Raw genomic sequence first — 13,256 nt, 5'->3', positions numbered from 1 at the left:
ACACACACACACACACACACACACACACACACACAGCCCTCCTCACTTTACCCAGCCCTTCACCCTGTTACACACACACACACACACACACACACAGAGCCCTCCTCATTCACTTTACCCAGCCCATCACCGTTATACACACACACACACCACCACCACCCCCTGCCACAACCCCGAAGACTACACTGTCCATCGCTGACCTCTGGATTTTCTCTCTGGGGATAGACTGCCCCCTGCTGGCATAACCCCTGTCTTGGTCCAGAGCCTTTGTTGAGCAGAAGTCTTAAAAGATGAAGTTTCAAAATCCAGCTCATCTTGATGTGTCCAGTCTAAGCTTAGAAGCTGTGGTCTGGCCAGCTCTCCATCTAGACGTGGTGACAGCAAAGTGCCCGGCGTCATCGGCCACTCCAGGTAGAACAGTATGGGCTTTTCCTGACTGCCCTCCTGCCCCTAACCCACCACCACTCTGAACCAGGGCATTTCCTCCTGTGAGTGTCATTCTAAACAGCCACCATTCCAGGCCAATTTTGCTCAGACTCCCACCATAGCAGATCATGCAGTAGAAAATACGCAGAAGAGACAATGAACAAAAAACCCTCAACGACTGAAATCACCCCTCAACGTGCCTGCAGATCACACGATAACAGGATTTTCTTGCCCAAATAGGCGACTCATGCTTCCCGAGTGTAACCAAAGTATGTGGTATTTCAGGGCCATATGCTCTGGTTTTCTATTTTGGAAACCTTCAGCTGTCTTACTTATGTACTGTATGTAAATTTATTCTTTTAAAAATAATTTTTCTTTGATGATGATTTATTAAATGCTTTAAAAGCCAGTGTTCTGCTTCCTTGGTTTTTTTTTCCCCCCTAGATCCTCAGGGTTCATGGGACCTGAGTTGGAAAGAGGTGACAAAAATAAACAGCGGCTATACAGTTCTCTGGGGCTTCCCAGGTGGTTCAGTGGTACAGAATCTGCCTGCCAACGCAGGAGATGTGGGTTCAATCCCTGGGTCAGGAAGGTCCCCTAGAGAAGGAAATGGCAACCCACTCCAGTGTTCTTGCCTGGAGTATCCCATGGACAGGGGAGCCTGGTGGGCTACAGTCCTTGGAGTTGCAAAGTGACTAAACAACGACGATACAGTTCTCTAGCACTGTCATGATTCAGCCACATGCAGATGTTGGTGAGTACCACGGCAGCCACAGGTATGATGAAAAGAAAGTAAGTAGTATAACTGCACATCTAATTACCCTCCTGCAGCTCCTCGATACTGAAGAGCATCCTCTTACCATATTCAGACATAAATGTCACTATATATTGAAGATAAGCAAAATGTTCTCTTTTTTTAGCTTTATGTATGGCTGCGCTGGTCTTTGTTGCTGCATGTGGGCTTTCTCTAGTTGCAGAGAGGGCGATCCTCTCCAGTCGTGTGCGGACTTCTTCTCACTGTGGCTTCTCCTGTTGCAGAAGCCGGTAGCTGTGGTGCCTGTACTTAGCTGCCTCTCGGAATGTGAGATCCTCCCCGACCGGAGGTCAAACCAATGTCCCCCGTGTTTTGGCAGGCAGACTCTTTTCTTTTTGTTTTTCCCATTTACTTTTATTAGTTGGAGGCTAATTACTTTACAGTATTGTAGTGGTTTTTGCCATACATTGACATGAATCAGCCATGGAGTTACATGTGTTCCCCATCCTGAAGCCCCCTCCCACCTCCCTCCCCATCCCATCCCTCTGGGTCATCCCAGTGCACCAGCCCTGAGCACTTGTCTCATGCATCCTACCTGGACCGGCGATCTGTTTCACACTTGATAATATATATGTTTCGATGCTGTTCTCTCAGATCATCCCACCCTCGCCTTCTCCCATAGAGTCCAAAAGTCTGTTCTATACATGTGTCTCTTTTTCTGTCTTGCATATAGGGTTATCGTTACCATCTTTCTAAATTCCATATATATGCGTTAGTATACTGTATTGGTCTTTATCTTTCTGGCTTACTTCACTCTGTATAATGGGCTCCAGTTTCATCCATCTCATTAGAACTGATTCAAATGTATTCTTTTTAATGGCTGAGTAATATTCCATGGTGTATATGTACTACAGCTTTCTTATCCATTCGTCTGCTGATGGGCATCTAGGTTGCTTCCATGTCCTGGCTATTATAAACAGTGCTTGGCAGGCAGACTCTTAACCACTGGACCACTAGGGAAGCCCAAGCAAAAGGTTTCCACAGGTGACTGCACTGGTCTGCTGAACGAAATGGACATGACCCCACTTTACAATCACATCATTGCAATGATATGCTATCCCCTTAAGCGTCCCTTGCTTTTTGAAATGGTACTGAAAGCTGACACTTATTTGCAAGGCTGTTAGGATCCTCTTTGTACCTTAAAAATTATGTTATTTCATAATACCTAATTTGCTGCCTCCCATGGGCACGTGAGGCTAGATGAGACCTCGTTTGCCAAGTGGGGGTCTCTCCAGAGAGATAGGACTCGGGCTTAAAAAATTACAAACCAAGACCCAAGGTTGTTAAGGCTGTAGGGTAAAGATAAGCACCCAATGGGAATTGAGTTCTGCGACTCAACAGAGGCTCATGGGAGAGGTAATGTGTGAGCCAGGCTTAAAGAACAGATGGCGTTTGCATGGAGACGTGATGCAAAGTAGGTACAAGATGATGTTCTATGGTGAGGGCACAGCTTGCAAGAGACACTTCCCCAACACCTCAAGCTCTTACAAGAAGGAGACAGACCACACCCATAGTGGTGTGCATGTGTGTGGGAGTTAACAGTGATGGCAGGGCTGGGATAAAGAGGGAGCAAGAGGCTTTGATGGGGCAGAACCCAGTCACGAGAACAGGAAGGGAGTCTAAGAAGCTCTTTAATCCTTTTCCTTGCCTCCACATGGGATAATCCAGAGGAGGTGACATCTACAGGTGATTTCAGTCTCTTCACTCAAATATTCACCCTTGGGTGCCTTCCCCTCTGCTGTCAATGAATCTCCCCACATCCTTTGTTCATCTCTCAGCAGATATGACAGCAGCAAGGGACTCAATCTGTGTCCTTGGTGTCCACACCTCCCCCCACCTGTCTGCTCAGTTCTTTCCTTGAGCTAAGTCCCATGAAACTTAATTTTTTAAATATTTTGCAATGATCCTGTCTCTCTGCTGCTGCTGCTCCTGCTAAATCGCTTCAGTCGTGTCCGACTCTGTGCGACCCCATAGACGGCAGCCTGCCAGGCTCCCCTGTTCCTGGGATTCTCCAGGCAAGAACAATGGAGTGGGTTGCCATTTTCTTCTCCAATGCATGCAAGTGAAAAGTGAAAGCGAAGTCACTCAGTCGTGTCGGACTCTTAGCGACCCCATGGACTGCAGCCTACCAGGGTCCTCTGTCCATGGGATTTTCCAGGCAAGAGTACTGGAGTGGGGTCTTGTCTCTTTGAGGAACCTGTAAATATCCATGTTGTTCTTTAATGATTACAAATCATACCCAGTGGCTTCCCAAGTGGCACTAGTGGTAAAGAACCCACCTGACAATGAAGAGGATTTAAGAGACACGAGTTCAATCCCAGGGTTAGGAAGATGCCCTGGAGGAGGGCGTAGCAGCCCACTTCAGTATTCTTGCCTGGAGAATCCCATGAACAGGAGTCTGGTGATGTACAGTCCATAAGGTCACAAAGAGTTGGACATGACTGAAGCGACTTAGCACATACCAAGTGGAAATAAATGATTACAAATAAAGCCTTGATTCTCTAGTAAGAGGTTAACCAGAACCAAGTGGAATGAGGGTGCAGACATATCTTGTTTTAGGGAATAGATCTTTTCCTAAAAGCTGCTCTGTTTTGTTTAAACTTGAATTTTAAGTGCACTGAGAACTTTGCTGCTTAAAAATCATATGGCAGCTCTTCATTTCTGTAAACATTAAGGCTCCTTGATGGATTCTTTAGGATATAGCACGCATGCATTGTTCTCTGCAAGTGGGGCACCCCTGTAGTGCAGACCTGACTATTTACAGGATGCATGTTAAGGAGAATGAGAGCTGAATGTGGACCATGAATAGAAGGTTAAGTTCTTAAAACTGGAGCCTTGTGAGACAAGGGAAAGCCATACAAAGCCAAACCCCTTTTTCCTTTTCCACGCCTGTCTGCATGGCCTGCAAAAGCCAGCAAGACAAGCGAGGATGTAGTTGGAGTTTCAGCTGGGACGTTTCTTCCTGCACCCACTCAACACACTTGCTGGTCCTCCTCTCTTGCTATGACATCAGGGTCCCCTCGGTTGGAGCTCAAGCCAGATTCTTTCCCATTGGAGAGTTTCAAAGAATGTCAGTGCCTCCTCAGCACACACAAAGCCAGTCTTAACGTGTTGGGGGTGGGGTAGGGTGACAGCTGGAACTACTGCCATGCCGTCAACCTGCATCTGTGAGCCTAAACAGGAGCAGAGCCTCCTGGGCTTCCAGTCCATACTAAACCCAGATCATCTTATCATCTAAATTGGGTACCAATAAAAATATTTGGCTGGAAAACTTTTTGTTGTGGGGGGATTAAAACCACAGCTTAATATAAATTTCTTACAAAGCCAGTCAATCAATTCTCCTGCCATTCAATCGGTATTAGTGTTTTCATCAGGGTATTTCTATTTTATCTCAGACATCATAGTTTTTCCACTGATATTAATTTAAAATCCCCATCTTCCATGTCTCTACCTGTTCAGTCTTTCCTCTGCCTTCTTAAACATATGGAAGACAGTTATCTTTGTCTATTAATTTTATCAGCTATGTCATTTTTAACTCTTAAAATTCACTTTCCTCCTTATTGGTTGTATTGGCAACTTCATCTGCCTCATATTTATTGGATGCCAGATACTGTGAAGTTGAGATTCTTGGGTGCTGGGTATCTTGTCTTGACTATACATATTCTTAAGCTTTGTTTCAGGATGCAGTTCATCCCTTGAAAATAGTTTTGATTCTTCTGGGTCTTGTTTTTAAGACTTTTCAGGTGGAAGCAGAGTAACATTTAGTCTAGAGTTGTTCTCCCCACTCTTAAGGCAAAGCCCTTCTGGGTACTCACCCCATCATGATTTCTGAAGTTTGCTAGCTCTGTCCCGCCTTGCAATGTGGTATTCAGCTACCTAAGATAATACCAAATGTGGATGTTTAGTTTTGTGTGCTTTAGGGTTGGTTTCTTGTGGTCCCCAAGAGTGCTGTTTTAGGGGCAAGTATATGGAAGTCGACTGGAGCACTGCTTACCATGGCAGAGTTGCAAACAACAGAAGATTCCTCAACAAGAATAGTTGACCAGATTGTGGACATCCACACAAGAGACTTTTGCATCATATAAAAGAATGAGGTAGGTCTAAAGGAAGGTACTGGCCTGGAAAAATGGGGCATATTAAGTGAAATGTCATGAGATAACACTATGGAAAGTAGAAGCCAAAACTTGTTGCAAACCGGTAAACAGAGCATGAGCCCAGAGCTGTGACCGTGTATGTGGGTCTGACTGTCCAAACTAAGGAAAACGTCAGGAACAACATAAATTGTTAACAATGATTAGTTAGAGGATTGCAGGAAGAAGGGTAAATTAGCTTACCCTTACTTGGATGGCCTTACTTGGTACAGTTTTTTAATTAACTTTTTGTCTTTTTTAGTATTTTATATATAAAAAACAAAGCTTGTTTAAAGAAAAAACAGGTTAAACAGGGTAAACAGGTAAATGACACAACACTCAGATGTGGGCGCCACGCCCCTCTTACCAGGTGTCACGAATCCACTTATTGCCTTGTGAATTCTGGGCACATCGTTAATCTCTCTGAATGTCAGCTGTTCTCTTCCTGTAAGTCAGGGAGAATCCCTATTCTAACTCCCACCTATAATTGTTAAACCAGAGAATTAATGCGTTGAGACAAATATCACACGTGAAAATACTCAATAAACTAGAATAATGCAGGAAATTTATCTGTCAGCTAGAACAAGAATCAATTATATCTAACTTTCCTTTTAACATGAGGGCTCCCAGTTTTTACTAGGCAGGCGTGTCTTCTCCAGGGAAAGCTTTCTGGCAGGCAGTGCCCGCAGACTGCTCTGGCTCCAGTTCGAAACACTCACAGGCACCAGTGTAATACCATCTTGCTGTGAAGCCTCGACCTGTAAGTGAAGGTCCTTCATCTAATGCACCCAATACTGTTTTTCTTCCTACTGCTTCCTGCTCCAGAGGGCAGGAACGCCACATGATGGATGCAGCTGACTGTTCCTCTTTCCTGCTGGGATACAGCGTTAGGTATCAGTGGCTGCCAACAGAATTAATGGCTCCACCCACTTCAACAATGGCTTTCCTGACTCACAAACCCTGATTTCAATCAGTGAACTTGAAACTGGGAAAGAAAGTCTCACTAATGGTCGTGGAGCAGTAAGAGCTGACATGCTGACTCTGAAATTCATGCTCTTCTACCCTAAGCGTACATCTGCTGGTGTTCACATCAAAATACAAAAGTTGCACTAACTTTTGTCTCCTAGCTTTAATGAGGGTTAACCTACTTCTTAACTACTAATACCACCTTATTTAAGGTACAGATATTCCGATCACCCCAAAGAGTTAACTCTTAATTCTTTGCAGTCAATTCCCTTCCACAGGCTCCAGCCAATCAATCTGCCTCTGACTTTTCTAGCTCTTCATATAAATGCAATCACATGTAGTCTTGTGTCTGGCTTCTTTCACTCAATGTAGTGCTTAGAGATTCATTCATGTTTTGAGTATCAGTAGTTCATCCCTTTAAAAAGGAATGTGATGTATTTTTGGGCTGTGATGTATTCCATAGTATAAATATACTATATTTATCCATTCATCTGTTTGTATCCAGTCATCTGAATAACACTGTGAACAGCTGCATAAAACTTTCTGTATGGCCATGAGTAAGCCTAGGAGAACGGCTGGATGGCAGACGTATGTTTCACGATGTAACACATTGCCAAACTATTTTCCAAAGTGGCTGTATCTCTCTACATTCCCACCAGCCACACGTGACAGTTCCAGTTGCTCCAGTCACACCAACACTTGCTACAGTCAGTTTTTAAAAATTTTAGCCATTTTAATTACGAGCTTGGTTTTTTATTTGCATTTCCCTGATGACTAATGATGTTAACCATCTTCTCATGTGCTTATTTACCTTCTTTAGGAAAATGTATGTTCAGATCTCTTGTCTATATAGATTTCTTGCTAGATACAAACTCTCTGAAGAGCATTATTCTTTATGGTTGTACCTCACTTCATTACTGAAATGTGAGGATCTGCTTACAACAGGATTGGGAAGGAACCAATGACAGTCTGTGTGTTCATAAATCTTTCTAAGTTGGACACTGCTGCCCTGATTCAAGGTAGGAATATGGTCTTAGTGTTAGGTGCAGCAAAAGCTCCATAAACATAATTTCTGTCTATCCTTGTTAGCTATTTCTACGGGGACTTTTAGAGTTTTACATTTTGTTCCATACTCATCTCAGTGGTAATTAAGAACTTTTCTCAAACATTTCATCAAGCTTTTGAAATACATGGTACCTACTGGAGGATTCTAGATCAAAAGATTAAAGTAAGTTGGGGGTAAGACAAGGCAGGCTGGCAGAAGCTTAGCTTCAGAAGAGAGATTTAATACCTCCCTATAAAATATGGAGAAGGAAATGGCAACCCACTCCAGTATTCTTGCCTGGAAAAGTCCATGGACAGAGGAGCCTTGGCGGGCTGCATGCAGTCCATGGGATTACATGACTGAGCATGTGTGCACGAGGGTGGAGGGAGATGGGTTGGTAGCAATAAAGTGGTAGAACTAAAAAAATAAATAAATAAATAACAATAAAATACGACAGAAACTAGTAGCTCTACTGAGTATGTAAAACCATGACTATGTAACACTGACCACAATAAAATGTGGGGCCGAGGGCAAAAGTAAGCTTCATATTGTTTAATGGTCTCAGGGCCCTGGTACCAGCGTCTCCCTTTAAACTCTTCTAGCTGTCTCCAAGTATCCACTCTCAAATATTTTGAATATGTGTGCATTTTTCTTTTACTTTAAATGACTCCAAAGGCTATAACTACTTGACCACCACCGATTCTTAAAGGTTTTCTAAAAATGCTGTTATATTATTGTTTCCCAATGATGAACACACATCAAATGTCAAAAAGTAGAAATCCCGAGTTAACCTCAAACATGTGCTCTAATCAGCTCTCTCGTTTCATCAGGGCAAAGAACGGGATCCTGGATTGCAGAAGTGATGGCGATGGTGGAAGCTCTGACATGTGAGGAGCATCTCTGTTTCTCTGGACTGGCTCTCCCCCTGGCCTTCACGGACAAGGCAGCTTCGCACAGACACCCCATGTGTGTGGTACAAGCTGGCTGGACGTGGGGGTGGTGGTATCACCCACAGAGCCAGACACTGCTTTCTACTTTATTCAACATCAATGCACAAGTGGACTTCTGTGGGGACGACTAAAGGGCATCCAGGAGAAGAGAAAGACCCTCGGGCAGACAACCCCACAGCAGAGACTCAGCTTCACAAAAACGGCTCAATGTTGATTTCCACACAGGAGCAGGGCATGGTCAGCTCGAACTTGGTGATAACGTCGGGATGAAGGACCCCCAGCTTCCCGATGCTCTGACCCCGGGCAAAGATCTCCGCACATCGGCCAGGGAAGAACGCAGAGCCTGAAAGACAGAGAGAGAAGAATCAGTGCTTCTCCAGTCAAAAATGTCAATAGACATTTAACACGGAAAGCTTGCTAGTTGCCTTTAAAAAATAACTATTCTTTAAACTCCAGGCTGTGAAACCAGCGTGCTCCCTCGCACTTTCTTTCTGGTCTTAAAAAGCATTTTCTTCAAGACACCCTCATAAGGAAAAAGTTAGGGGCAAACATGACAATGGGGACCCTGTGTTTTTTATCGCAGTGGTCCAGACAGGATGAAGAGTAGGAGGCTGAAGGAGCGGAGCTGGGAGGAGACTTGGGGGGATGTGCAGAAGTGGAACTGCTCTGAAAGAGGACAAAGGGAAAAGGAAATGTAAAACCAACCCACTGTGCCTGCGAAGAACCTGTTCTGAAACAGGTTCTTCATAGTAACACTCGCTGGATGCAGAGTCTACACTGAATTCACGTCCTGTTCAGGACAGCACTCTTTTCTACCTCATTCCACAGAGAGACACACGCTGCGCTGTCCTCGGCGGGCGCGGGCCTTGGACGAGAATGTGACCCGCACTCCTGTGGGCAAGAGAACCTGCTGAGCAGTTCTGGCACATCTACTGTAAACCGCGGCAAAGGCCAGCTCCAACACGGGGCTGGCCTGACCCCTGATTTACTCGAGACCGGCACAAAGTCCCCTCTTCATTCGGGTGCCAATGACACGGATATGGCTGACTAACCCAGAGACAGTTCTTGAGGTTTAAACAGCTGAAAGACGAGCAGAGAGACACCCAGGCCCCTGCACAGTCCTGCTGCAATGCTCCACGCTCTGCTGAGGGAAAGCAAACGCTGACTCGTTTCTCTCCCCACCAGCTTGAAAATGGATCAGGTCCGCAGCTCCCCACTGACTCAACCAAAACGTCTACTCGTGTGAACTATAAAAACACCGGGCCACAAGCCTCCAGCCTGCCATTTCTGAGCGAGTGCATTATTTATGAAAGAGTAGACGGCAGAGTCTCTGCTAATGGCTCCAAGATCAGGACAATGAAGAAACACAGAACTGGAGTGGGGGGGGGGGGGGGGTAGTTACCATCAAATCAGAGTCAGCTAGAGAGGAAGGAAGGAAGGATGCTTGTTTACATTCCTGAAAAACATTTTTAACTATCATTCTTAAAGAACCCCAAAGCAACCCAGCTGAAATATAAGGTGGTCTGCGTCTCATATCTCCCCAAACTAAGTAATTCTGCTTTACTATTAAAAGCAAGAATTTCAATGAACTGCATTTGAAGTTCATAATGGTTTGGCTGTGTGCATTAATCCACACTTGGAGAGAGGGGTCAAATGAAATAATACAGAAAGCATACTCATTGATAATGTATGGTCTTAGTGAGATACGAACACTGTTAAATCTGACAAAGATCCATGTTTAATTCTGTCAAAATAAAAACCTAACTTAAAAGACAAAAAAACCAGGCCAAACAAACTTAAGTTTGACTTTGCTGGCAGTCCAGTGGTTAAGAATCAGTGCTCCCAATGCAGGGGACATGGGTTCAGTTCCTGGTTGGGGAACTAAGATTCTACATGCCATACAATGAGACCAAAAAAAAAAAAAAAAAGACAACACCACCCCCTCTCACACCAAATAAATCTTCAAATGACAAGTTTTTTAAAAGTAGTGGTGGTGAGCAGTATAACCAAGAATTGTAGAGTTACAACCCTTACATAGAATTCTATCTGAATAAACTACAGTATCTAAAAAAGCCTATTTTTAAAGACCATTTGGAGAGGAAGTTTTGAAGAACTTTCCTGATAACCCTGCTATGTTTAAGAATCCTCACTGTACCAAAATCCTTCCTTTTTATCTGTCTTCCAATTCCAATTTGATTGGATTCATTTTAACTGAAGCATAAAACCAAACTATTTTAGAATCTAAGCCAGATGTGCTGGTTCTACAATGTTAGCAAAATAAAGCCCAAGAGATAAGAACTTTGGATTTTTAGTTCATAAAACAACTTTTCGAATCAGCGCTTTTTAAAGCAAAATCCAGTGACGTTCTTCTTTAGCTAGCAAGCATGACAATGCCAGCTGGCCCTCTCTCCAGAAGTTGGCACCGAACTCTGCGGGAGCTCACCAACTGCTTAGAAACTTGATCAAACAAAAACGTTCATATCACCAGATAGAATGTTCCTCCTTTCCAAAGAAAAGGCAAAAAGAACTGAAAATCATGTCATGCATTATTTCAAACATATCCAAGTGTGGGAACGTTGTCAATGACACCAATACCAAAAGTCTCGGCCTCCTCGGCTGCCCGGGGTCAGAGCAGCTCCCTGCAGAGGAGCTGCTGGCCAGTGCGGGGTGGGGGGCTCCCAAGGGGGTCCTCCGCCCGCTCATCCAGTGCTCGCTGACCCTCCCCTGCCATCCACACACAAAAACTAAACCCAATGGTGGGGTTTCCATATAACTTCACTGGGCCGAAAACCACTTTAACCCACGATGGCAATTTTTACTTTTCTTGCCCTTTCTCATGTTTAACAAAGTCCTACGGTTTTTTGATTGATGCCTCTGTTAAGTTAGCGCAAGGCTGAAGGTCTCTCTTCTTCAGACGTAAGTTGAGAGGCACACAAAAGTGCCTTCAAGTTTGTAAGGGGTACAGAGAGACACTGTATCACTTGACTGATGTTGTATGTGAACTAGACATACTGAAAGAAGATTTCAAGTTACTAGAACACAAGCATTTCTTAGCGCTTTAAAAAAAAAATCTTTATGGTTCAAACCAAACTTTGCAGGCAGAAGTGAATGGCTTCAAAGAAGGGCGGATGAAAGAGAGAACTGCTTCACTAACAACAACAAAAAAGTGAACACACCCCCGCTAAGGCAGCAATTAGGGCCGAGTTCAAAGATGGGCGCGCCTCCTCCATCGGCAGGAGGGGAGCTCAGCTCTTCAGGGCGCTCCCAGCGCTCCAGCCAGGACCCATGCAACCTGAATCAGTCTTTCCAGAAGTAAAAGAAACCACATCTGAATGGAACCTAAACACGGGTCTAAGCTTATGAAAAGTCAGACCTGGATGATAGCCGAAGACGCCTTTAATCTCACTGGCAAACAAAATTATTTCTGGAGAAAGAGAAGCCTACAGTGTCTAGAATCACAAAGTTGTTAATTCAAGGGAAACCACGCTGCCTTGTGAATGGGAATTCTGAAACATGAATTCTACAAACTGCCTTCTTTTAATCATTCATTTAAGCCCAGAGTTCCTGGTTTCTTGTTGTACCAACATACATAAATACTACAATTTTCAACCTGTGCCCCAAACCTCTCCAGCCAAAAAGCCTCTCAGCCCAGTTTTCTACCCAGTTCTTCATACTGATTAAACCCTCGGCTTTGACAGTATCCATCACAGCAAAAGGGCTTCCAACGGAAAAACAGATTTGGGGGAAATAAGTGTTCTCTGTTGAAATACATGTGGAAAACCAGACAAAAGAAACATCAGTGAAGCACAAACAAGAATTTAATTTCCAGAACTTAGTGGGGTGTAAGTAAGTCCCTTAATTAAAGCTTTTGTAGCATCTCCTACAGGTCTGTAATTGTCTCCCTGTGCTGAAACGGCAGGACCGCTGGGAGGACCTTGGGGGAATTCTTGGGCCAGTAATCCCGCACAGCACCCAGTCTTTAGCACATTTTCTGGCTAATTGACCTTCAAAGAGTTTGTGAGCTCCCTCTCTTGCCCGTTGCCAAACACCTTTCACAGTTTCTTTTTGCCCTCGTCTTTCTTTTGGAGTAATATTATAGGCCAGAAGTTTGGATAAGCTTGATGCATAGACTTTATTCCTGTAATTGCGTGAAGCATCGGAAGCAGAAGCTTAAGGTGGTAACTGAGCAGACCCCTAATCTGAAAGCTCCTTGGTGTTACCAAGCATGAGGCTCATAATTCCTTAATCTTTAACACCCCCTGCCCAACCCCCCCCATCGACTGTTTTCAACTAATTCATTTGGTACTTCATTTAATCCATCTCTAAAAATCACTCACTCGTACAGTTTCTTTCCCCTTTCTTCACATTACTAGTATATGCTTTGAGGTTCACACCCACATACTGTAACTGCCAGCAATCTGGTACTTTATCATTCAGATTTCCCATAATAAAAAGAACAAAATTAAAAGGAGGGTGAAGAACACTGGAGAAGGAATGTCAGCATATCATATACATCACAGCAAGTAACAGAAGCTATCATCATGAGCTTTAATAAAAATAACCACCCATAAGCCCCCGAATTCAGGGACAAAACACAAAATGCAAAGTTATATAGATAGAGTAAGCCACTGGGCCAAGAGAAAGTGTTTTAAATCTGTTCTAAATGACTATGTAAATAATATGGGGTGGGAGGAAGGAAAAAAAATCACTTAACAGGCTGACTCTCTGGCCAGCACCCACCCAAACCCAATCCTTTCCATCTACCAAGTCCCTAATTCTAATACAACTAGATCTATATAAAATTATCCAGTCCATGGTCCAATAACCCGGCCAAGGAAATCACACTAAAGAAAAAAAAAGAAAACCCAGTGTTCCATTTCTGGAGTGAAACTGACAGAGTAGGTGACAGGCCAAGAGCAGAATGG

At 43.9% G+C, this 13,256-nt stretch overlaps 1 protein-coding gene across 1 annotated transcript in view; it reads right to left on the bottom strand.

The window, feature by feature from the left end:
• Window positions 1–8,348: 8,348 nt before the first annotated feature.
• The window catches only part of FARSB (phenylalanyl-tRNA synthetase subunit beta), a 69,492-nt gene continuing 64,584 nt past the window's right edge, over window positions 8,349–13,256 (bottom strand). The window contains exon 17 of the mRNA XM_065930469.1: window positions 8,349–8,674. Within this exon, the coding sequence (XP_065786541.1) occupies window positions 8,523–8,674 (152 nt within the window). The 3' untranslated portion in view covers window positions 8,349–8,522. The remainder of the gene's footprint in view (window positions 8,675–13,256) is intronic.

This window comes from Muntiacus reevesi, chromosome 3, assembly GCF_963930625.1.
Source record: "Muntiacus reevesi chromosome 3, mMunRee1.1, whole genome shotgun sequence".
Taxonomy (NCBI): domain Eukaryota; kingdom Metazoa; phylum Chordata; class Mammalia; order Artiodactyla; family Cervidae; genus Muntiacus; species Muntiacus reevesi.
The sequence above is the reverse complement of the archived record's forward strand: the minus strand, read 5'-3'. Positions and strand labels throughout refer to the sequence as shown.